Raw genomic sequence first — 27,780 nt, forward strand, 5'->3', positions numbered from 1 at the left:
ACCACCAAGATGATTTCCTTTTATATTGAGAAGATGTTCAAAGTATTCCCTCCACCTCTCCAGTGATTCCCTGGAATCTATTATGAGCACCTGAATTACCCAAAACACTGTTCATTTCCTTTTTCCCTCCCTTCCTAAGATTCTTTATTACTGTCCAGAAAGGTTTCCCTGCTGCTTGACCTAGCCTTTCCAAGTTATTACCAAAATCTTCCCATGACTTCTTTTTGTATTCAACAGCTATTTGTTTTGCTCTGTTTCTTTCATCTACGTACGTACAAATCCCTGTCTGCATTGGCCCTTGTTTGGAGCCATTTCTGATAAGCCATCTTTTTACGTTTACAAGCTGCTCTCACTTCATCATTCCACCAAGATATTCGCCTTTTCCCATCTTTACACACAGTTATTCCTAGGCTTTCCCTTGCTGTTCCCACTACAGCATCCCTGTATGCCACCCATTCTCTTTCTATATCCTGAACCTGCTTACTCTCTACTGTTCGAAACTTCTCACTAATCATATCCGTATACTTCCTTCTAATTTCCTCGTCCTGGAGATTTTCTACCCTTATTCGTTTGCAGACAGATTTCACTTTCTCTATCCTAGGCCTAGAGACACTTGGTTCACTACAGATCAGATAGTGGTCTGTATCATCGAAAAATCCCCTGAAAACTCGTACATTCCTAACAGATTTCCTGAATTCAAAGTCGGTTAAGATATAGTCTATTATGGATCTGGTACCTCTAGCCTCCCATGTGTAGCGGTGAAGAGCCTTATGCTTGAATAATGTTTTCGTAACAGCTAAACCCATACTAGTACAGAAGTCCAGCAAACACTTCCCATTCCCATTAGCTTCCATATCTTCCCCACATTTACCAATCACCCTTTCGTATCCTTCAGTTCTATTCCCAACTCTCGCATTTAAATTGCCCATTAGCATTATTCTATCCTTGCCGTTGACCCTGACCATGATGTCACTCAATGCTTCATAAAACTTGTCAACATCCTTATCTGCACCCTCACATGGTGAATACACGGACACAATTCTAGTCCTAATTCCTCCAACTGCCAAATCTACCCACATCATTCGCTCACTTACGTGCCTAACAGAAACTATGTTGCGTGCAATGGTATTCTTGATAAAGAGCCCTACCCCAGACTACCCTTCAGTAATGTTAACACTCGGAAAAATTCTATGTTGCTTTTTAACACCACTGTTTGTAAAGAAAACACAAGTCCTAATATGGCACTTGAAGAAAAATCCAAATGTTCCACCGGAACCGAAAACTAGTGTGTCAGAGTGTCGTCTCACCAAAATACCGAGTCCCGGCTGGACATAGCTTGAGTCTGCCGCACTTGTAGAGCTCCACCAGTCACCCGTATAGCAGAGACGGTGGAGTATTACTGTCTCTCTGTAGCCTAGATCGCCGCGCCGTATTTTTATACCTGGAGCCAATGAAGCATCTCGAAATGTGGATATTATCCACCTCTATAACTCCTAAAGTACTTGGTAGATTTGCTCAAGAATTTGATAGTTTGCAGCTGTTATTATAGCCTCAACGTTGGCGGTGCAAGAATAATTGTATCTTTACTCCAAATAGACTTTTTAACCGCTAGATCGGAATATTACCATATATGGTCGTGCTCGCTGAGCGAGGGCAGCCCGAGGTAGCCACATCACTGCTGTGTATGTCAGCTGAGTTCGGCGGGCTTGCTTATCCTTCACCTTGCACGAAGTTTAACTCTCATACTTCAAACATGCTTTCTCGTAGCAGAGTTTATGGTACAGTACTTACATGAATTTGGAAAACAAACTGTATTTTATGTCCAGGTTGTATATGTAACTAATTGCCTCTGGAAATGCGTGAGCAAAATCACTGATGTCGCCACTGTAATTTCTTTTTGGACCTTCTGTGATATGCTGGATGGTCTGTGAGGCATCACAGTTAGGTTTAGAAATTCCTTTCCATTTGTAGTGGAAATCTGCATATTTTTCAATCAATCAATCACTACTGATCTGCATATATTGCAGTCGCCCAGGTGGCAGATTCCCTATCTGTTGTTTTCCTAGCCTTTTCTTAAATGATCGCAAAGAAATTGGGAACTCCCCTTCCTATAAACGAACATTTGCCCCAATTTGTCCTCTTGAATTCCAACTTTATCTTCATATTGTGATCTTTCCTACTGTTAAAGACACCACTCAAACTTATTCGTCTACTGATGTCCTCCCACGCCATCTCTCCTCTGACAGCTCGGAACATACCATTTAATCGAGCAGCTCGTCTCCTTTCTCCCAAATCTTCCCAGCCCAAACTTTGCAACATTTTTGTAACGCTACTCTTTTTTGGAAATCACCCAGAACAAATCGAGCTGCTTTTCTTTGGATTTTTTCCAGTTCTTGAATAAAGTAATCCTGGTGAGGGTCCCATACACTGGAACCATGCTCTAGTTGGGGTCTTACCAGAGACTTATATGCCCTCTGTTACCATGGCCTGATCGTATCCTGTTAAGAATAGACAAGGTTTTACGAGGAAGCTCAAATCCAGGTGACAGTGACGAACCAATGTGTGGTAGAGTTGAGTCAGGCCTATTATTTTGTCTTCCCTGGCATTCTTTAGTTATATTGAAGTTGGTGTTCTTCAATTCTATTGCAGTTATTATTTGTGAATTTCGAGACCTTAGACGATTCAGATGGACATCAGCAATGTCGCCATGTATTGGTAATTGGAGATTATTAATTACCTCCTTGAACTCCCTGAAGAGAGCATTTTTATGTTGAAAATCTGGTGGGGAAATATGGCTGCATATAGGTAGACACTATGTGGGTGTAGACCTTATTGTGTCTGTGATGACACGCTTTGTGGTGTTGTGCTGAATATCGATGAGGTTGGTATGAGGGCTATTCAACCAAACAGGACCACAGTACTTGCCAGCCGAAGGCTGTGCGTTGAAATAAATATATTTCATCTGACAGAACATCTTTTCAAAACATTTTGTGCTAAACAGATGGATATTGAGTACTGTTCTACGCAAGTCCGAAAGCTGGGCATCAAAGTAAATATGTTTCATCTGACAAAACATCTTTTCAAGACATTCCATGCTTAACATATGGATACTGAGTACTGTTGTAAAGAAGTGAGGGACACTTACAAAGTAAGTCCGATATGATAAATAAACCCACACACACACACACACACATATATATTCCTTTCAACCACAAATGGCCACACTTGCTGATATTTACAGTCTCTCACAACAGAACTCCAGCTGGACAGTCTTTACATGAAGGAAGCTCTAATCCTATTTATAGGCCTTTTACTTGTGCTTCTCCAAGTCCAGTCATCCCGTACAGCAGTTGCCTGCAGTCTGCTAGGTTTTAACATGCTGCTACTGGTTACATAACACACGATTGTTCCTTGGATCGAGCCCAGAAACATTTCAGTAATTCAGTCACATCTAGTGAATAGTGCTAAACAGCCGAACAGTTCTTCTCACAAAACGGCTATTAACACTGTTCTAGTTATACTCACGATAGCTGCTCCAGTCGCTGATTCTACTGTGGTCCTCAGTCTACAAAAGTGCACGCGTACACACACCCTCTCAGGTAGTACACATTCTTCTGTTCCAAATGTTGTCTTTCAGCTCAGCTACTCACTGGACACAACAACAGCTCCTCTTTCAGACCTCGGTGGGACACTTGTGACAGCCTGCACCTCTGTCAACCTCTGCCCAGCCACCGAACCCCGAGAAAATGAGCCTCACACTAACTCCACCACTGAGTCCAACACTAACTGCACCATGGAACCTAATAATGACTCCAGCACAGAGTCCACCATGGAGTCCAGCTCTGTCTGTCCGTAGCTAGCCTCCCATTTTATAGCTCGGATGATGTGTACCGGAATATTCGTGGCGTGGCTAGGGACAGAACATTCTCGTTGCATCTCCCAGAAACTTGCAGTTAAACCAGCCGATGAGAGCAATACACGGAGAGGCCGACCCCACCCCACAGACCGGCTGGGAGATTCCCAGTCGTCTGACTGACTTCCAAGAAGTACCAAAAGAGGCTACCAAGAGGCTGGCATGTACCATTATGAAGGGAGCGTTGTCATAGCTGGTCCACCATAGCAGGCGAAGAAATGCAGAGTGGTTATTCTTGATGCACCTCCTGACCCGAAGAGTGTATGCTGAAATGCTTGATAATAACCATGCAAATAAATACTCTGTTTGAAAACACAAGTTCATTGAAATGTATAAAATTTCTTGATTCCTCAAAGTTCTTGCAGTACAATCAAGAGTTTCCCATCACCAGGATAATTTTTGACGCTGTTTTTTCTTCAAAGTGAATTTAATGTAATCTTCAGGGAGACTTTTCAGAACACAAATAACATCTGAAAAATTTGTGAAATGCATAACATCATACAGTATGTACTCTTAAGATGTGTTACCGCCGGGCTGAGTGGCTCAGACGGTTAAGGCACTGGCCTTTTAACCCCAACTTGGCAGGTTCGATCCTGGCTCAGTCCGGTGGTATTTGAAGGTGCTCAAATATGACAGTCTCATGTCGGTAGATTTACTGGCACGTAAAAGAACTCCTGTGAGGCTAAATTCCGGCACCTCGGCGTCTCTCAAGACCGTAAAAGTACTTAGTGGGACGTAAAGCAAATAACATTATTATTATTATTATTATTATTATTATTATTATGTGTTACCTAAAGTATAATTGTGCTATCTTATTCTCACAGTCCCAGTAACAGAAGCTGGCTTCAGATCGTTTTTCCATTCTGAAATGCATCAAAACCTATGAACAAAGTTCTGTGTGTGAAAACCATTTGTTTGATATTGCTGTTATCTCCAAGAAGAAAGATACGTGAAAAGCCATGAGAGAAACTTGCTTTCATCCTTTTATGGTGCAGTCATTGAAGAATTTGTGAAAAAGGGAGCAGTGGTTGGATTTCACATACAAATAATTGTGTGTTTTGAATATTTTACCTTAAAATTAAAAAAATGAAATTACCTATATTATAATACTAATTATAATATTATAGTAAAAATATAATTACAATAATAACAATAAAATTATATTAATTTATATACCTTAAAAATAAAAATAGAAAGACATATGTAATTATACGGATCTTTCACGAAGCTTACGCATCTCGTCGACTTCACCACAAAACAATTTCTTTGACAATACTAGAATAATCCTGAGATCCCAGGATTGACTAAGTATAACCCCAAAATCCCAGGATTAGAAATAGGGCCGGGATCAAATTCTTTAACTATATATTACTAGTAGTAATAACGCTCACTAGGTCACTACACTGCAGTTGATAAAAAGAAAGAGCAAAGACTGCAGAGAGAGGTTTGGCAACCTCTCCACACCAAGCAAGGGTCACTTAGAACTCATTAACTCAGCAGGGTGCAGAGTGTGATTGAGAGCTGGCTTCAGCTTACTTCCAGCTTACTGTCCCCGAGTATACTTATCATATTTTTATTAATTCATACAGTATTACAGTACATTCTATTGCTCTGTTGGTAAACCAACCTTTCTTGTTTTCTGACCATGCCCTCAGTCCCGAATGTGACTGTTTAACGAGGTTGCCCTGTAAATTAAAATAGATGTATATGATATACCGGTAACTGATACTTGGTTTTTCATTTACATTCCTGGAGAACTTTTTTTTTTTTTGTTTCAGAGAACATGTTCTATGAGAAAAATGTCCTTAAATTTAACCAAGTACCTTTCTGTTATTCTTCTTTTTAGCTAACAATACTTGGTAGATCGCTTTGAACCCCTCCAGATACTGAATCATTATTGTAAGTTTTAACAATTTTAAGACTCTGTTTAGCATATTTATTTTAAAACTTGTATTTGTGGTCTGTGAATGTGAGTGGGACTTAATATATGTGAGCAACTTAGGACCTTAAGAAGTTACTTGCACATTCTGTTGTAGGAATGTTAGTTTTGCAGTGGTTCAGAGAATTCTAAATAGACTTACACAGAATTTCTTTAACAGAATCAAGTTTCCGGCATGCTGTCTCTTCGACATGATTTCTTCTCGGTTGGAACAAGAATTAAGGCAAGGGTCTGAACCGTGCAAGTGGTAGCTTTAACAGTTTTAGAAGCATTAGTCTGCCAGTTTGTTTTGTTGAGGTCTGCCAGTTTGTTTTGTTGAGGTCTGCCAATTTGTTTTGTTGAGGTCTGCCAATTTGTTTTGTTGAGGCTCTTATCATTTTTGTATGAATATTGTTCATGTTACTTAGTAAGCTTACTCTTCTGACTTTCTCATTGGAATGATATGTGTAATGTGTAACAAGATCTGCATGTTTTTTGTTTTTTGTTTTTTTGTGGTTTATAGTTGATGTTCTTATTTTTCTTTGATTTAGTATCTTGATGATGAGGAAGTCCACCATGGATAACCATGTTTTTATATTCACTTAAAATGTAATATTAATGTACATAGCATTGCATATGTGCATTGTCACGTGCATCCTTTTTATAATTTTTCACTTTTGCATATTGTTAATAATAATATACAGTAAAACCTCGTTAACAAAACATCCAAGGGATGGGAAAATCAAGAATTTGTGTAAATTTCTTTTGTGTTAAACTAGTAAACTTACCCAAATTTTAGAGAATGTGAATCACTGTACAATATACAGGGCACTACTGTATTTCATTGTACAGTATATGACACTACATGGATAACTGTTAAGGTACTCAAGTCATTTATAACTGTTAAGGTACTCAAGTCATTTTTGGGAGAAAAATTCAAGTATGTTTCTCTGTTGCTTACGGGAATGAAAGCGCCTTGTCAGTTCTTGGCCATCTGTATTCATAGCTTGAGTAAACTAAGTAGTGACTTCGGATGTTGCAGAAAAATATTCTAAATTATTTAAGGTGGTTAAGTTTCCTGGCAGCTGGGTGGAATTATATCATCTTCCTGATCATTGCTGCTATCTCAAACATTAACAGCTGTTGATCCTCAACATAGTGTTCTTTCCTTGCATTTAATGAGCACATTATTGAAATGAGTTTGTAAGGTAAGAATACAAACTGATTGTCGACTCGGTGATGTTCAAATTTCAATTTTACTTTTATTCCCTGTACCAGCATTTTTGCTGGTGCTTGAGTGTAACATATGAATCACATGTTAAACTAGGATAATGTAAAGCTACATATATCATATTCTGAAATTTAAATAATTTAAAGCCACATACATGATATTTTTTGGGATAAGCCTTGTTAGCATTAGAACAAAGTTCAGTTCAAAATTACCATTTCTTATATTTAATTTAGAATTTAATAGACACTCAAAAATACTTACGAATAAACATCACTATATTTACATCTACATAACAAGAAACCTCTACATGATATATTTGAAAATAGTAAAAATTCACCTACAGAATATAATACTTACTTTCAAAAAAAATTTCATAAATATGGAACCTGCCAACAGTTCATATTCACGATTATCGATCTAATTACACCAAAAATCATCAATATTAGAGCACTTATTTGTAACTTAACTATAGTTTGACAATGGTTTACTTTCCAGTGTGAGCACTTTTTGCATTCCTAGCAGAGAAATAATGTAAACACAATAAATAGCATTGGTGATTTGTGTTAAGCGAGATAAAATGATGCTGGGGCTACAGAAGAGTTTGTAGTTCATGATAATTGAAATCCACGTTAACAGAGAAGACCTTCCACAGAAACAGGATTACCTGCCGGGACCAAAATTTTGTTGACGTTAACTGAGTGTTCATCTTAGATGAATTCCTGTTAATGAGGTTTTACTGTATTAGTATTATGTTCAGCAACCCATTTCAGCTTTCATTCTACTAATGTCTGGGTATGAACTAATCACCTCCACTATGTTCAGTAGCCCATTTCAGCATTCAATCTACTAATTCTGGGTATGAACTAATCACCTCCACTATGTTCAGTAACCCATTTCAGCATTCATTCTACTATTGTCTGGGTATGAACTAATCACCTCCACTATGTTCAGTAACCCATTTCAGCATTCATTCTACTATTGTCTGGGTATGAACTCATGTTGTAACCTATTCAGTTTCCATGTCCCTAATCCTAAATGAATTAAATACAAAATCTAATTGTACCCTCCTAGATCTTCCCTACATTTTAAATCTTCTTTACCCAAATTTATATGTCTTTGGGGCGGTTCTACCACTTACGGGTAAAGTAGCGCATACCTTGCCCTCTGCATAAGAGGATATGGTACGTTCGACCACTCCCGCATAGCGCTATCGACTGCATAAATCATAGTTACCCAACTTGTGAAAATTGGAATTTATAATTCCACCTTTACAATACTGTAATTGTCTTTATTCAAAAGACACTACATTAGATTATACTCGTATTTTAAATGTTTTGTAATTGTGACTGAAGATGTCCCATATGGGGACGAAACATGTATCATGAGTATAATCTAATTTAGTCTTTTTAATAAAGACAGTTACAGTATTGTAAAGGTGGAATTATAAATTCAAATTTTCACATGTTGATACTTTGACAATACGGGCTCTAATATGAAATTTATAACGTGCAATCATAGTTACCTGGCGCGTAATTTATCGGCCACATCGAGGGTCCGATAAGACTTTTTTTCTTTTCTAGTGGCTTTATGTCGCACCGACACAGATAGGTCTTGTGGCGACGACAGGGATAAGACTTTACCTGCCGGGCAAGTTTTGAGAGCCGTACATTATTAGCTGTATTTCTGGTGATGTACAGCTTAAATTAGTTTAATCTATATATATAAAATAAGAGTTTTGTCTGTACATTGCTGAGAATTTGAAAATAATGGTATTTCTGTATCGGTCATGTCCATAGTAACAAGAAAATGCACTTTTTACTTTTCCGTAATTTCTGTCTGTCTGTCTGTCTGTCTGTCTGTCTGTCTGTCTGTCTGTCTGTCTGTATGTATGTATGTACACGCATCACGAGAAAACGGTAGAAGAGAATTTAATGAAAATCGGTATGTGAAGTCGGGGGATGAACCTCTACAATCTAGGCTATAAATCATTTTACTCACGCTGAGTGAAATGGTAGTTTGGGGAAGGCCTAAAATTGAATTCTCAAATATTTATGTTATTAGTGGGCGTATTTTAAAGAAAATGAGTATACAAAGTTGGGGAATAAATTGCTAGAATCTAGACTGTCAATAATTGTATTCACGCTGAGAAAAATGGTAGTTTAGGGGAAGGCCTAAAATTTAATTCTCAAATATTGTTATTAGTAGTCCTATCTTGATGAAAATCGGCATGCAAAGTCAGAAAATAAGTCGCTATAGTCTTGGCTGTAAAATATTTCATTCACGCTGAGTGAAATGGTAGTTTAGGGGAAGGCCTAAAATGTAATTCTCAAATATTTCTTATTAGAAGTGTAGTCGGTGAATACTAGATAACTAAGGTTATATAGTATTAAATTTCCTATTATTCATGTCTTATACATTGTTACCGTACTGGCTATGATCACCAAGATAGTCATGAATTTGAATTTTTGTTACTAAGTCCATATCAGCGCCGAGTAACGAGAAAATGGGTAAACAGTATTTAATGAAAATCGGTATGTAAAGTCGGAGAATAAGAAACTACAGTTTACGGTACAAAATATTTTACAAATCACAGAGTCGAAAGAAAACTGAATGTGTAGGCCTACAATATAGAAAGCTCATAACACTGATCAACAATAACATTACATTGACCATTGTTTGTCGTGATGTTTGTGTCTTCTGTTGCCCCTCATCTCCGGAATATAGGATTACTGCTGCGTACAGAGTAATTTTTATTTGATTTCCGTCGCACCGACATAGATAGGTTTTATGGCGACGATGGGATAGGAAAGGGCTAGGAGTGACTTAGGCCTTAATTAAGGTACAGGCCCAACACTTGACTGGTGTGGAAGTGGGAAACCACGGAATACCATCTTCAGCGCTGCCGACAATGGGGTTCGAATCCACTATCTCTCGGATGCAAGCTCACAGCTGCGCACCGCTAACCACACGGTCAACTCGCCCAGTCGGACAGAGTGTAACAGCCTGCCTGAATATTGATGGGAAGTAGCTGGTGAGTTAGATAACTTTCTTCTTTACCATGTCATTCCCCTGGTTTATAAATTTCCTGATACTACTGGTACGTAACACACTGGATCATCATAGCATTCGGGCTATTCAATCCCTACTCTGAGGTACTGATTGGAATGAACAGTGTGCATATTTAGCAGAATAATGACAGATGAGTGTTCATGGCAATCTGCGGCCTGGTCATCCCAGCTCTGGAACTTTGGACTATTAGATCGGCACCGCAATCTAACCGCAGCACTGTTTGTTAAAAGTGATAAAACGTGCGGCTTTCCATTTGATCGAGTATTTTATATGATAGCATTGCTCTTAATCACTACATTCATACTTACGTTTTTGTAATGACCTATGTTGATTTCAGTTAGGAAAACCACAAAGTCAGTCTTTCTGAGAATCCCGTAGCGAAGCACGGGTACATCAGCTAGTATGTTGATAAAAGCATGATACCGTTACAGTGATTGGTATTGTATAGCAGAATTTTTGAATGTTTTCCTTGAGTTGCAACGGTCACACCAGCCTCTCGCATCGACAGCGTCGGGGACTCATATTATATGTCAAGCTTTTGTAAAGAAACTCTACAAGGATACAAAATCAAAACCTATTTGGAAAATCATCTCAAATGGGCTTTAATTTTCCAATTTTAATTTTTCAGTTTTCAGCCACCAGGTATAAGTGAGTGTATGTATATGAGTTACCCAAAGCGTTCTCGTAGCTTAGTGGCTTTCGCGCTCATTTTGTAATCAGAGGTACACAGGTTCGAGTCCTCATTATGTCAAATATTTTAATTTTCATAATGAGCTATTGTATTCATCTGCATGCCGCTTTACATACATTCTTTTTTTTATTAATATATTTCATTGGAATATTTTATCACAATATTATGTCTACTAGGAAAATGCTTTATGTGTGTGCTACTTATAGAAAGTGATGTTATGATTAATTTCTTTCAATATTGACCTGCATTTAGGACTGTTGCTCAGGTGGCAGATCACCTATGAGTTGTTTACCTAGTCTTCTCATAAATGATTTCAAAAGAAATTGGTAATTATTCCATTCCCAAATTCCTCTTCCTACAAATGTATATATACCACAATTTGTTCTTTACCTTTATCTTCCATCTTCATATAAAAGTACACATTAGAATGAAATGCATTAAACAAACAGAAGTATGTGGAACTAAACGAGGTCACAGAGCTAGTTGCAAATAGAGGATCGTGGAGATAATCAATTCACAGAAGCCTGTAGATAGAATGCTCAAAGGGAGTAAGTCCATAAGGAAGATGTGTGTATATACGTATCCTATATGGAAGTACGTAAAAGAGAGTTAAGAACAAGGGCAGGGAACGAAAATAAATTCAAATTTAAATTAAAAATGACAAAGAGAACCTGTGGATCTTCCATTTCAGAGCAAGCGCCTTGACCAATCTACCATGAGAATACTTTCCAAACTTCTTTCTTACATGACAGGTTATAACTGGCGTAAGAAACTGTAAACATTAAAATCTCAAGATTTTAATCCCAAATGGGTATTGATTTTGAACCTCATAGATTAACCTCACGAAAACTTGACATAAATTGTTGTACATAACTCTAAGACATCCCTTATTAGGCCTGTTGTTGATAATGAGCAGATGCAAGCACAGGAAAACAAGATAATCGAAATGAGCTTCATACATCTAACGATAGATAGCACTTCACTGAAAAGCGAGAAGCTGCTGAAAATCAATCTAGCCAACCCCGTAAATCGGTGTCTAACTCCAGGTAGTTACCTAGCGCTTATGAAGTGGTGATAGCGTGCAAGTCAAAGTACCAGCTGATTTACACCCCCGGGTAGTTTACCTCCTGCGTAGCTGCCATCCAGTTTACCAGCAGATGGTTGAACCGGCCCCTAGAAGTATATAATTCTCATCTGCCTACATCGTATGGTCCCACCCCCTAAAGTAATATACATGCACACCTGCACAAAATGTATTTAATCGTAATATGATCTTAAAACTCGGGTAGTATTCCGCTATCCTTTTAAGCTCAAGTTGGCGGGTTCGATCCCTACTCATTCGAGTGGTATTTGATGGTGCTCAAATATGTCAGCCTCGTGTTGGTAGATTTCTGGCACCTTGACGTCTCCAAAAACTGTAAAATTAGGTAGTGGAGTGTAAAACCAATGTCATTATTATAGCTTGCCCTTAGTCATTTTGTTACGAATGTTCTTGTGGCCTTGTTTCCACCTTTTGGTACCAGCATTCATTCTTGCTAATTTCAGACACATACCTCCAGGGAATGAATGCGGTACCCTGAATCTTCTCAGCTGTTTACCTGTACAGTAGAATAGATCTGAATACAGAGTGATGTATTTCAGATTTGATATGTGATCCGATAAATGCAAAAAGTTATGACAATTTCAGTGAATTGCAGTAAGAACTCACTGCATTAACTGTGTTATGTCTTTCATATTTGTCCCTTTACTGTCATCTTGAGAGAATGCATAGAGTAAATATTAATTGGTGCATTTACATAATTTTGATATCTCTTGCCTGAGATCCATTCCTTGCATTTGTTCTCTACTATCATGTTTCCTTGTCATAAAACCTGCAGGTTGCAGGAAGTGTACAAAACTAAAGTCTGCTGTTAAAACCAGGTTCTCGAGTTGGTAACGGGACGATTGGCGAAATTCAACCAGAAGAGATGGACTGACTGGACACATCTTGAGACTACTACTACTACTACTACTACTACTACTACTACTACTGTTTTGTCTTGACAAATTGTTACGAGTACAAACAGCTGATTTCCTTCAAGCTAAATCTCATTCATTCATTTTCCATTTTCTAAATGATACACATAAACATGAATGGAAATGTATATACTCAAATGCTCAGAATTCTTTGTAGCAACATACATAACTCACATAAGATTAACAATAATGCACAACTTATTTAGGATAAGTCTATAAGATGAAAATAAGATAAAAATAGATCAATGCTTGAACAGATAAGATGCTAGAAAATGAAATGAAACTTCTACTTACCATCTAGAAGTGCTCACATTGCTGATAGATTAATTTTTCCCTAAGGAAGGAAAAAATCCTATTTCAGAATGGTGAACAACTTTATGCTCACGCCTGCTGACTATTTCATCCACCATGTAAACTGGGTACTAGGGCTTGTTTTGTTTCACAAACAGTATGAGATCCACTTCTTCCTCATGTCATCGCGAAGCGAAATATTATGCTCCCTCAACCACTCAAATGACTCATTATTTCTAGCCATCATTGTTGGTGCTTTGTCAAGAATGACCAAGTGAACTGACAAAGATAGCGAAAAGAACTGCGCACAGTACAACAGACAGCTGGTAGCACATGGTTACAGTAAACAGCAGATCGGCAACACTGGTAACCGGAACTCGAATCTAATGCACTCTATCAGAACAATTGGCTGCCTATGACTGGCTGTTTATTAATTCACTTATCCTTCGCCGAAAGGCAGCGCTCAAATGTCAAGTCGAAACTCATAAGAGTTGAACTGTACACAAATGTGTTAACTTCTTGTGTCCGGCATATAGGGTCTAATCCAGTCTGAGGATGGAGGACTTTTAAAGATGAGAAAATTTAGGCCATGTCATGTTCATGGTGGCATGTAAAATAATCTTGTTGATTGCATAAAGTGTTCACTTAATGAAATTACTTTGGCATTCTCATATGTTCTTGGTTTTGGTTGAAAAATGTATAATGTCCAATAACGGACCATATTATATAGTACCATTACTATATGGTAATACAAATACTAATATGCTATATAGTATATAGTACATTACTATGTTACTATATAGTAATACGAAAGGTCAAATTTGATGTGTTACTTCCCAGGTGACATCAACATGACTTTTCATTTTCTTCTTTTTCATTTACCACTGATCTGCATTTAGGGCTGCCCTATCAATTATTTAGTTTTTTTTCTCAAATTATTTCAAAGATGATTGAGATATATAAAACATCTTCCTTGGTAAATTATTCCAATCCCTAAATCCTCTTCCTAAAAACAAATATTTGCCCCAATTTTTCCTCTTGAATTGCAACTTCAAGCTTATTCATCTACTAATGTCATTCTACACCATCTCTCCACTGACAGCTCAGAACATATCACTTATTTTGGCATTTTGTCCCTGTACTCCCCAAGTTTTCTCAGCCAAAAGATTGTAACATTTTCATAACACTACACCTTTGTCAGAAATCACCCATAACAAACTGTGCTGTTTACCTTTGGATCTTTTCCAGTTCTCAGTAAACACAAGAAAGACAACAGACCCATAGCAAGAGGATGATGAAGTTTTGGAAAGATAGGATGGTATTGACATTCCTTGATTGAGAAAATCCTTATGATAGTGTACCCAGAGCAAAGATATGGAGAGTAAAATGCAGCAGGAAGGATTTGGAAAACAAATGATACAATATGTGCAAGCAATTTACAAAAGTTGTTGCAGCAGTGTAGGGAAGGACAGAGTGGTTTTGGAATGAAACAGGACTACAAGGAAGTGTGGCATCACCAGTGTTATTCACAATGTTTATCAGACGACGTGGTGACCGAGTGGCATGAACAAAATGGTGAAGGAGATAAGACTAAATTGTGGGGACATGGACCTGGTCTGATGGTAAATCTGTATGCAAATTTTTACTTTTTCTAAAGAAGGAAGCCATATATTCCAATGTCGACTTAGTTAATGTAACTTTAAAGCTTTTCGGTCTCTTGAAAATAATTTTAATATATATAACACACCTGTTAAAAAATAATGTGTATTTTTCTCGTCGGTACGCTATCGTGTTATATGTATTATAATTAGTGTTTTCGACAGACTGAAAAGCTTTAAAGTTACAGACCATGAAGGCCCTTGGAGGAGTGGAAAGTAAAGGCTTCCACCATTGTTAACCGCGGCACATGATGGGGTGGAGTGGTTAGCTCTACGCCCGGCCGCCTTTGTCCCCAGGAATTAACCTGGCATTCATTTTTTGTGTAGGCTGAGTGAACCTCAGGGCCATATGCACCTCCGGAAGTGGAAATCTCGTTTCTTAAATTTTTTTACTTCCTAACGGGAATTCGAACCCACGTCCTTCCGGGCGAACCGAGCACGCCTTTACCGCCTCGGCCAGGCAGCCCCTCTGACTAGAGGAGAAAGGGAAGGGAAAAGAATTATAAAAATAAAGGGACAAAACCTCAAAATTGTAGAGATCTTCAAGTATTTGGAAAGCGAACTTATACAAGACATGGGGCTAAACATGGAGATCAGTAAAAGGATTCCACAGGGAAATGCATTCTACCAGAGCATGAGAAACCTGGTATGGAGGCAGGAGGTACGAATGACATGTAAAGAGGTGATGTGTAAGATGTACTAGACCTACTGCTCATGTTGACATATGTAGTGGAGATGTGGACACTGACAAAAAGATAGGAGAAAGTATGATAGGGAAGACAAGCAAGGACAGAGTAAGAAATGAGGATGTCAAGAAGGAAATAGGAGTGGGAAAATCTTTACGGCAGACTGGAGAAGGATAAACCTAGAAGGTTTGGACATGTCAGAAGAATGGAAGAGCGAAAGATACCGAAGCAGATGATGGAGACCCAGATAGGGAAGGCAAGAGGAAGACCCAGCAAAGGTGGTTGAAAACGATCAAGAATAGTATAATTAGAAGAAATCTGGATTGGAACACAGTTAAGGAGGATCAATGGTGGTTGTATAGAAGATGCCTTAAACGTCTGACCCGTGGAAGCTGGACGAAGGAAATTATGATTATTATGATGATGATGATGGTGATGATGAAGACTAATACTAAGTAATGGCTTTACATATTTTTTAGAGGGCGAGACACATGCACATTATTACAATTCTACTACTACTATACCACCACCACCTGGAGTGTACAGTAGATTGATATTAAGGAAAAAAAGAGTAGGTCCTTCTGACTATTCAAACAGGAAAACTCTCAGATATGACAAAATCATAAGAAATTGATGGAGGTGGTTGTTCCAGACCACTTAGCAAGGAGCTGGAAACAGAATATGTTTCCCTTTCCCTTATTTCATTGTTCAACTTTGTAATATCATGTAGTTCTAATCTGTATGTAAGGAAGGCAGATGACATTCATCTATGTTCCGTATTTTGATGACAAATGAACCTTGCTCATTCAAAAGTGTATCAACAGGTGATAATTATTTTATTGTAAAGCAGGCATACTGCAGTCATTCACTTTGAAGATTCAATCAAATTCTATTAATGATTGAGTTTTAAATGTGAATGTTTCAGTGAGATGAAAATAAATTTTAAATTATCTTTACTCACTCTAAATGGTTGATAGTCTCCTTGAGTTTGATTTACAGCTGCTTTTTTTTTTTTTGCCCCTAGTGTATGGTACAAGAATTTTAACCAGTGCATTGAGCATAGAATGCACCACAAACTAGTGAAATGATGTTTCTAATGGTTTTTCTATAAATTATGTTGTAATCCATGAATGCTCTCTATGCTCCTTGAAATTTTGCTTGTGTATCTTTTAGTGGTATTGGATTGAATACGCTGAGATAATTCAGAACTTGAATGTTTCTCTCAAAAACTTTCCCAAATCTTTTATGATCATGATCAGTTTTTTCAAATATAGCTCCATAGAGGACACTTTATAATCTAGCTGGTTTGGTATTCTTTGTGCATGATGTTTGTATGAATATGAGGTCAGTGCAAAACCTCCTGATTTAAAAGCATTAAGTTACTAGTCTATGGATTAAAAAAAAAAAAATCAGGTTATTTATTGAATTCTACGTCATATAAGATAAATCATTTTCGTTGTTTTATAACTCAACTTTCATTTTAAAAGATTAATTCCACCTTCCAATACTTTTTAATGGCTAATATATGATTACATTAACTTAGCTTATCATCTGTTTGGACTTAGCTTAACATTTATTTATTTTTGCTTGGTTGGCAGGATTACAATTAATAAATTTCACTGTGGGGTTCTGTATTGGTGTTAAACTCAACTTTGGTTTTAAGAGATGATTTCCACCTTATAATTCTTTTTGATGGCTAATCTGTGATTACATAAACTTAGCGTATCGTCTATTTTGGACTTGGCTTCTTTTTTCTGGTTGGGTGGATCACAATTCATAAATTTCATTGTGGGGTTCCGTATTGAAACTCAACTTTGGTTTTGAGAGACGATTTCCACCTTCCAATACTTTTTAATGGCTAATCTATGATTTATCAATGCTTTATAATCATAAAATATGGTAAAGATCTTGATTATTTAATTATTTTTCTGTTCTTTGACAGAGATGAACAAAATATACAAGATAATATATGGGCTGGAATATGCTGTGTTATCTTCTTCTTCCTCATCATCTCAGTTCTTGCGTTTCCAAATGGTCCATTCACACGGCCTCATCCAGCAGTTTGGAGAATGGTCTTTGGAATGAGTGTTCTGTACCTGATGGCATTGCTATTCTTGCTTTTTCAAAATTATAGAACTGTTAAAGATATTTTATTATGGATGGACCCATCCCTGAAGGATTTTCACATAGACATGGAGAAGGTAAGTGGATACGGTACTGAAAAGTTACCATGCCAAACTGAAATTAGATGAGTACTTGCTTATTTATACATTTTTTGTAGTCTCAGTTTTAACCTATTGCAATTTCTTGATGGGTGCAGTATTTTTGTCTACTTTTCGACAGAGACCAAGGCAAAATATAAATTGTAATCCATAATTGTGAAACACACTGTAACTTCCAGAATGGTATAGACACTAGAATGATTGAGAATATTCTGTACACTATTTCTATGTATTGGGTACTCTAGAATATTCAAGAAGGTAGTTTTTTGTAACGTATCTTTTTGGAAGACTGACCAGCATATATATAAAGAGACGATTTTGACGGTGAAGTAAGTTACAGTTTTTAGTCAGTTATTGTTTGGAAGGTGAGTTATGGTGTAACAGGATTATATCTGTAACCACGTGTCTGACATGCTGAAGTAGGAAGTTGGTAGTCATCTGTTTTATTTGTATTCCAAGGTTGTAACTTCTATGTGCTGTGTTATTCAGTTGTTTTTAATAATGGCGATTTTGTTGACATCCTCAAAGTGAATTGTCTGTTGTGATACTGTGATTAAGGTTATGTGGGTGTTAATTTGAGTATATATGTGTGAATAAAATTAATTATACCAACTGACAGCATCTTTTGTGCATCTGTGTGGATACATTACCTATAGGGAGGCAAAGATCATGACAGTGAGGAAAGCCATTGGTATGCAGAACTTTATCAGAGCTCGATATGGATGAAGGAGGAGGACGAAACTGGCATTTGCTAGTAAATTAAAAGAAAGTGAGGAGCTACTTTAAAGAGATCTCTACTGAGCAATTCACCCATCCACTAATCCTAAACACCAGGACTATTGATCTAATCAGCATTGCCAAAATGAAAATTCCTTTGAAGCAAATGAGACACTGGCCTGGATGATCATGCAGCTGAACTTTGGTGCTCTCAAACATGGGATGCAGCAGGCTTGTTAACACTACTTTCCAAATTTACATCACTGAAGTGAAGTGAAGACTGGTTTGAAACAAATGAAGTCAGGGCAAGCTACAGGCTCAAACGACTTTGCAACAGACCAAATTATTAATGCAGACAAATGCAGACTGACTGGCAACAGAGCATCATCCCTGTAAAGAGTAGTCCTTCCAGATGTACTAAATGCTACCTGATCCAACTTCTAATCCATACGATGAAGATCTTCATATGTATTCTGGACTAACAAATCATTGATTACTCTGACAGCTTTCCATAAACTTATACACTGCTTGCTAAAAGTTAACACTTGGATGTTCTCGAGGATATGAATTTTATGAACACAAAATTTATTTTACTTACATTATTTTGAAACAGAAATGTAACGAAGATTAGCTGCAACTTTATTTTAAGGGAGAAATCATTTTTCACTTCATTGTTTACTTTGAGATGGTAAACTTTATTTTAAGGGAGAGATCATTTTTCACTTCATTGTTTACTTTGAGATGGTAAGAATGAGGTTCTGTGGTTTTTGGCAGATTTATTTCCATTTTTTTTTTCACACTTAAAACCGAGGTTACTGGCACTAAACATCACAACACATCCATGCATATTCAGTCTTCACCGAATAAGACGTGTTACCATTCATGGCTAGAATAACAGCTTGCATCCTGGTTGACATTCTTTATATTAGGGTGTGAATGTCAGCGTGCTGAACTGCTTCACGTTCCTCAATAACAGCTGCCTGAAGTTCACCCAGATTGTGGAGAGGTCATCGATGAACACGATGCTTAACAATATCCCACACATGCTTGATGGGATTAAGGCCTGGACTCCGTGCAGGCCACTCCAAACCGACAACTCCCATCTCCTCCAGAAAGTCCAACACACATCGAACAGTGTGGGGTAGAGCGTTGTCATGCATAAGCATGAAGTTCTCACACCTGTGTGAGGAGGATAAGGGATGACATGTTGGAAGGATGACTTTCTCAATGTAGTGGTGTGCAGTCAAAGCTCCATTTCCTATAGTTAACAGCTCACTTTGTCTGTCAGAACTGATCCTACCACAAAACATGATGGAACCTTCTCCATGTGGAGTCCTTGTTTAAAAGGTATAGGCAGAACTTAGCTCCACTGCTGTTTGTTCAGTGGCTATGCTCTCGGGTGAATTGGAAATGAGCACTTTGGTGCTGTGGTTATAAATCTGGCCCTGTTGTAGGTGTTTTATTTATTTCTTTCTATCTTTATTTCTTTCTTTCTTTCTTTCTTTCTTTCTTTCTTTCTTTCTTTCTTTCTTTCTTTTATATCACTGATCTGCGACTGTTGTACATCTTGGTTGACCGGATTCTGGACACATGCTGTAAGTATGGTGTTCCCGAAAAGGTCTCGCAGCTTGTAAAATACGTGTGGGCCTTTTTGTAACACCCTTGCTCTTGAAAATAATCAGACGTCTACACACCCCAGGTGTTTAAATTATTTCTGCAGGTGCCTAAGTTTCCAGTAACACGGGTAATAGAATTTAAAAGAAAATTGCAAAATAATTGACATTCTACTATGAATGTTTGAAATTTTGCCACTAGAAGCCATATTTTCACATCCCAATAATAACACAAATGTGTAGCTGTAAAACTTGATAGGTAGTGATATCAACATAAAACTCCAAATGTACAAAACATGATCCTCAGCCCTGATCAAAATAAAAATAAATGATAATGAATGTAGTTGAGAAATACATTTGAATAACTTTATTTTTCCTTAAGTGTTACACCTATTTTTTGGCTGGTAGTGTATTTTTATTTCCTTGCTTCTTCAAGCATCAAAGTGTCTATAGAGGAGATTAAAACAAATGATTTTGTATTTTTACAATGTTCATTAATATAGATGATTTGGAGAAACAAAATGACGACGAACCAAGCTACAATCGGAAAAATTTCCAGCACAACTTATGCAATCCATGTTGCATGGGTCCTAGTTGAGAAACAGCCTGAGAAGAATAAACCCCACCACTCGCATTCTTGGACCTTGAGAAAGCCCTTGATCACATGGCACTTCACCTTATTTTGGCTAGCATTTTGACATGGTGTTCAGGAGCACCTTGTTGGTTCTGTGCAGCTGCTTATATAGTGCCAAGTGTCTATATCCATATCACAGCAGGAGTGTCTGAAAATGATAATATTACAGTTGACATCCATCAGGGGTTTTCTGCTCATATTTACGGCACACTATTTCTGCAGACATGTATTAACCTGGACTTTCTTCTGTGCTGCTGATATCCTGCTAACTACCTAAATTTTCTTCTCCAATGCTGAACCTGGGAATGGAATGATCAGTGGGTGCAATTTAGGCTGCGACTCAAAAAAAGAAATGTGAATATATCATGTCAGTCTCACAAGATTTACCGACATGTAAAAGAACTCCAGCAGGACAAAATTCCAGCACCTAAATGTATTCGAAAACTCTAAAAGTCATTAGTGGGATGTAATACCAAGAATATTATTATTATTATTATTATTATTATTATTATTATTATTATTATTATTATTATTAGCTTCATTTCAATTGATCAGGAATATTGTTGTTTCAGGAATATGGTGTTAATTGTTCTGATATAACAGTAGAGAGAGTCTGGAGTCATGTTGATGTGTTTGCATGGGGTCACTTCTTGGGATGGACCTTCAAAGCTATCCTAGTCAGACATTTAGGCATCCTTTGGGCAATCAGCATTATGTGGGAATTCACTGAGGTCAGTATATTGTTCAAATATTTTAGTGGAGATTTATTCACATGATGAAAAACTTTCTAATGCTACCCATGTTTCATTACTAAATACTGTTTTTTCAGATTGCATTCGCCCACCTACTGCCAAATTTTGTAGAGTGCTGGTGGGATGCCCTAATATTGGATGTTTTACTGTGTAATGGGCTTGGTATTTGGGTTGGATTGAAGATATGTAAATACTTAGAAATGAGAGAATACAAGTGGGTTAGCATCAGGTAATTATCTTGTACTCTGTAATAAATTGCATAATGAACACTTAAGTACTTCTTTTTTCTTTTTACTCTGTAATATTTCATATTCTAACAAATTAGCATAAACACTTACTGGTATTTCCAAATTCAGAAATATTAGTGTTAAATACTATATCTTTATGTTCTGGTTGAGGAATGTCCTTTTACTCTGTGGCTGTTTCTCCAGCAAATATATCTTATTAATTGGCTTCATTTTTAAATGGTTGTTTGGTAAGAAGATAATTTCTGTAGCTTTGTTGTGCCAGTAACAGTACCAGCATAATTCAGTATAACAAATGGACCACCTAAAATTGAAGTAGCTCAAGTGGATCTGAAATGATCACAGAGAGTTTTCTTAAATATTTTCATTACTACTTTATTGAAGCATATGGATTCTTGTTCCCTTCTTAGAACATAAATTATAATATTTATATTCATGTGTATGCATTGTTTTTCTGAGAATTTAAACATTTGTATATAGAAGGGTGATAGTAATCAAACCGGAAAAGATGAATGAGAACTCGTGCAGCAGTGAGAAAAAGTAGATTTTTTAAACAGTCTACAAAACATTAGGTTTGTTTGAGCTTTCCTACATGTACCCCCTCAGAAAATAAATTCATTATGTCTAGAAGAATGAAATTAAAAAGTAAACAAAACATCAGTCATGCAAACTTTATTAGTTAGAGTACATTCCATTAGAGTACATTGCTGACATGATAAAGGTAGCTGGACCACAAGGCATACAGTGGTTGTATAGAATACTCTGTAATTGGGAAAGAGAACAGGATACCAGAGGACTGGATGAAAGGCATCATTATCTCCCTGTATAAAAAAGAAACGGGAAGAAGTGTGTAAATTATAGGGGCATCACTCAACATTCTCACTCAGTTCAACTTCAGAAGAAGATAATTGAAAGAAGAATCGGATATATAGTAGAACTGTTATTGGAGGAGGAGGAGCAACACGGGTTCAGGAAGAGCTGAAGCACTGGGAACTTAGTGATGGTTTGTATGGACAACAAGTAGGCTTACAACAATGTGCCTGGGGAGATAATCTGGGAATGCCTAGAAGGTATAGGTGTGCCAAACTTCCTGATTGATAAAGTAAAGATGTTTTATCAATAATGCTTCAGTTGTGTCTGAGTAAGGGATGGAAGATTAGCTTAGTTTGAAACCAAAAGAGGAGTCCAGCAGGGAAGTGCCTTGTCACGACTCCTGTTCATCAGTCATGGATCGGATCATAAAATCTATCAAAAAACAGTACAGAGGCTAACACACTAATATTTGCAGATGATGTTCTGATCTGGGGAGAAAATGAAGCAGAAGTACAGGAGAAACTAAATCTTTGGAATGGCAAGTTTAAAGAATATGGACTAAACATCAGAAAAACAAAAACTGTTGAAATGACTATCAACAGGAATGGCACAGATTCAAACATTTTCCTGGAAGGAACTCTTTTTAACAATCTATTTCCAACTACAAATACCTTGGAAGTATCATTTCAAATAACACAATAAACCAGGAAATAATAGGACTTCAAAAGCTTCTCAGTTTTATTTTCAAGTGAGAGATTAACTCTGGGAAAACAAACTTGACCATGTTTCATACCTACTTCTTTCCATTTCTCGCCTTTGTACTCGAAACATGTACCCTACATAACAAGGCGGCTAGGACTATACAATCCACCCATTAGAGGAGAGATCCTCACTTGGACTATGTGCAAGTAGGGTAGTATCTTGCTTCATGAATTTACCAAGCTCAGAACATTTTAAGCAAGCTTCGGACCTGTGGGAGTAACGGAGTCCCACTCTCATTTGACAGGCGAGTGACTCCTTGGAAACAACTTGGCGAACAAGATGGAATTTGATGGAGAGCTATCAATATTAATGGGGCTTATGGAAGAAAAGGGGCTGCCTGGCCGAGGCGGTAAAGGCGTGCTCGATTCGCCCGGAAGGACGTGGGTTCGAATCCCTGTCAGGAAGTCGTAAGATTTTAGAAACAAGATTTCCACTTCCGGAGGTGCGCATGGCCCTGAGGTTCACTCAGCCTACACCAAAAATGAGTACCAGGTTAATTCCTGGGGGGCAAAGGCGGCCGGGCGTAGAGCTAACCACCCTACCCCATCAAGTGCCGAGGTTACGGATAGTGGAAGCCTTTACCTTCCAGCCCTCCAAGGGCCTTCATGGCCTGTACGGAGATGACTTTTCTTTACTTCTTGACTTTATGGAAGAAAGAAAGTAGAACTGGCGGAGTCAGCAAAGAGGATGCATCTGGATATACTAGGAGTAAGTGATATTCGGGTAAGGGGAGCTAATGAGGAAGAGATAGATTATAAAGTGTACTTGATGGGTGTTAAAAAAAGGAAGGGCAGAGTATGGGGTAGGACTGTTAATCAGGAATACTATTGCACGTAACATTGTTTCGAGCAAATGATGTAGGTAAATTTGGCAGTTGAAGGAATTAGAACGAGAATTGTCTGAGTTTATTCACCATGTGAGGATGCAGATGAGGATGAAGTTGACAAATTTTATGAAGCATTGAGTGACATTGTTGTCAGGGTGAACAACAAGGATAGGATAGTTCTAATGGGCAATTTCAATGCAAGAGTTGAAAATAGAACTGAAGGATACGAAAGGGTGATTGGTAAACGTGAGGAAGATATGGAATCTAATGGGAATGGGAAGCGTTTGCTGAAATTCTGTGCTAGTATGGGTTTAGCAGTTATGAATACATTCTTCAAGCATAGGCTCTTCACTGCTACACATGGGAGGCTAAGAGTACCAGATCCATAATAGACTATATCTTAACTGACTTCGAATTCAGGAAGTCTGTTAGGAATGTACGGGTTTTTCGGGGATTTTTCGATGATACAGACCACTATCTGATCTGTAGTGAACTAAAGATCTCTAGGCCTAGGGTAGAGAAAGTGAAATCTGTCTGCAAACAAATAAGGGTAGGAAATCTCCAGGTCGAGGAAATTAGAAGTACATGGATATGATTAGTGAGAAGTTTTGAACTGTGGACAGTAAGCAGGTTCAGGATATAGATAGAGAATGGGTGGCATACAGTTATTCTGTAGTAGAAACAGCAAAGAAGTGAGATCAACTTGCCAACGTAAAAAGACGTATCAGAAATGGCTCCAAGCAAGGGCCAATGCAAACAGGGAATTGTACGTAGATAAAAGAAACGAGCGAAACAAGTAGTTCTTGAATCTAAAAAGAAGTAGTGGGAAGATTTTGGTAAAAACTTCAGAGGCTAGCTCAAGCAGCAGGGGAAACCTTTCTAGACAGTAATAAAGAAAGGAAGGGAGGGAAAAAGGAAATGAACAGTGTTTTGAGTAATTCAGGTAAACTCATAACAGATCCCAGGGAATCACTGGACAGGTGGAGGGAATACTTTGAAAATCTTCTCAACATAAAAGGAAATCTTCCTGGTGGTGTCGCGGACAACCAAGCTCATGGGGAGGAAGAAAATGATGTTGATGAAATTACGTTTGAGGAATTGGAAAGGATGATAAATAAACTCCATTGTCATAAAGCAGCAGGAATAGATGAAATCAGACCTGAAATGGTGAAGTATAGTGGGAAGGCAGGGATGAAATGGCTTCATAGAGAAGTAAGATTAGCATGGAGTGTTGGTAAGGTACCTTCTGATTGGACAAAAGCAGTAATTGCACCTAACTATAAGCAAGGGAACAGGAAGGACTGCAACAATTATCGATGTATCTTATTCATTAGTATACCAGGCAAAGTATTCACTGGTATTGAATGTAGGTTTTCGCGGCTCATAGTATTAACGTAAATAAATAAATGAATACTGGATTAAAGCCACTATATGTATTTAATGAAGCCGAGCTTTCACCAAATTCACAGGTCTCCATGTATTTGATAACTGTACTGCAGAAATACATGCATAACACCACCATGGAACAGCGGGACGCACTCCCAAAACCATCGACAGAGGGCGGTGAATCACAGCACGATGATCCTCGAGTCCAATTAGTGGGGTAGGCCATGGATAGTACGGTCATGACTTCCACGTTTCTTTGAATTTCTTTGCTCACTGTCACAGCAGAACTTAACATGCCCTGATGAAGGCCAACGCAATTTGGCTGAAAGCTCGGCTTTACCCTGGATTAGGCAGAGGAACCGATGTTTTTCAGAAATTTGTAGTAAATGCAGCGGGTTGCATAAAACTAAATTGCAAGAGACAAGCGGGCCACGCGGTATAATTCTCAGGATTGATATCTAATCTCTTGTCTCTTTGGTTCTCCTTTTCTGTTTTTTAAATTATTCTTTTATTCAAATATCCAAAGATCTAAAATGATCTTTGTCATTTCCATGTGAACATTTATGTAAAATTTGAAAATATTGTTTATTAAATATGTTTTGTCTGCCAGGCAGTCTTTAAATTAAGGAAATGGATAAAATAAAATAAAATGGTTTGTACTGTTTGACTCAGGGCAGACTACCTAAAAATTCTGATGTTTTACAAAGCACAAAGTAAAAAGTATAGGTTGGTATATTCTAAGAACAGCCATACTACTACTACTGCTACTACTACTACTACTACTACTACTACTACTACCACCACCACCACCACCACCACCAGCACCACTGAGCGAGTTGGGCATGCACTTAGGGGTGCGCAGCTGTGAGCTTGCATCCAGGAGATTGTGGATTTGAACCCTACTGTTGGCAGCCCTGAAGATAGTTTTCCGTGGTTTTCCCATGTTCATGCTAGGCAAATGTTGGGGCTGTACCTTAAGGCCATGGCCGATTCCTTCCCACTCCTAGACCTTTCGTATCCCATCATCGCCATAAGATCTATCTGTGTTGGTGTGATGTAAAGCAAGTTGTGAACTACTACTGCCACCACCACCACCACCACCATCATGCCTCAGCTACCATGTTTCTGACATTTTGATTTGATAAGTTTGATTCATTTTACAGTTTAGGCTGCTTGCTTATAAATTTCAATGTACTGTTTTATGTTTTAGCCTACCAGATGTAACAGAACTGGAACTTTGTTGTGCGACCTTGAGTTTTAATTAATTTTGTCATGCGTCACCAGAGATTGTATAACTTGGAGTACTGAATGGAGTTATTTCCCCTTGTCAAAATTCTGATTACCTCTGCCAAGTTTGATCATTATCTAGCTACCATACTTCTTGTTATATTCTCCTAACACCAGCATGTGATCTTGAATCTTACAATATTTAGACACAATGACCATCTTACTTTTAAAATCTTCAGAAAACCTACACAGACCTCCACCATCATAGGGGCATACTCCATGCATCCCAGTTCCTGTAAGAAAACCACTTAAAAGTCCAACCTTAATATAGAATTAAACATAATCCATACATAGCCGTAAGTGCTGGTTTCAGTCTTGATTACATAAACATCCTTATCAATAAAATTAAACACAAACCTAAATCCAGTTTCATTAGAGAATCAAAGTCATAACAAAAGTTTGCTACTTACACTTTTAATAATAGTGTTCCATCACATTACCAATCCATTCAAGAAACATAACATTCATGTAGCGTTCAGAACCATCAATAACAGATCCAGTTCTCCTCCCCACAATTCCCACTCCATAAACACATGTAAGAAATTCGGGCATATATAGACTAAAATGTTTTGACTGCAAAACCACCTATGCAGGTCAAACCAGGAGGAATTTTAATGTACGTTATCTCAAACATGCTATGCAATAAAATGCAATAAATATTCTGCCATGATTAACCCTTGTAGGATTTAAATAATTATTTCACCAATATTCAACAAGATTTAGACATTATTGACCTCAATCAGAAAGGCCCTCTCCTTAACATTACTGAGGAGTGCTTCATATCCCTTGACGAGTTCACTAATTCTGCTCTTAATGTCAGTGAAATATCTGAGAGCAACAATATTCTTTTTGAGACCATAATTCCCGTAATTGCCAATCACTACAATATTTTATTAAATGTTTTCTTTTCCAGTATTTCCTATATTTATTGATCTTGCATTAGTTTTGACAGATTGAAAAACTTCAGGGTTATATACATATTGTAGAGAATCTGTCATATTTCATAAATATTAATCTAGGCCACTTTATGTAATAATCCCCTATGAATGT

The 27,780-nt window shown here is 37.6% G+C and overlaps 1 protein-coding gene across 2 annotated transcripts in view; it reads left to right on the forward strand.

The window, feature by feature from the left end:
* The window catches only part of Pss (phosphatidylserine synthase 1 homolog l(3)77CDf), an 89,351-nt gene that overhangs the window by 20,588 nt on the left and 40,983 nt on the right, over positions 1–27,780 (forward strand). For both annotated transcript variants that reach the window (XM_067145434.2, XM_067145433.2), the window contains exons 2-4: positions 17,416–17,674; positions 21,232–21,390; positions 21,489–21,640. In XM_067145434.2, coding sequence (XP_067001535.2) covers positions 17,416–17,674; positions 21,232–21,390; positions 21,489–21,640 — 570 coding nt within the window. The remainder of the gene's footprint in view (positions 1–17,415; positions 17,675–21,231; positions 21,391–21,488; positions 21,641–27,780) is intronic.

This window comes from Anabrus simplex, chromosome 4, assembly GCF_040414725.1.
Source record: "Anabrus simplex isolate iqAnaSimp1 chromosome 4, ASM4041472v1, whole genome shotgun sequence".
NCBI lineage: Eukaryota > Metazoa > Arthropoda > Insecta > Orthoptera > Tettigoniidae > Anabrus > Anabrus simplex.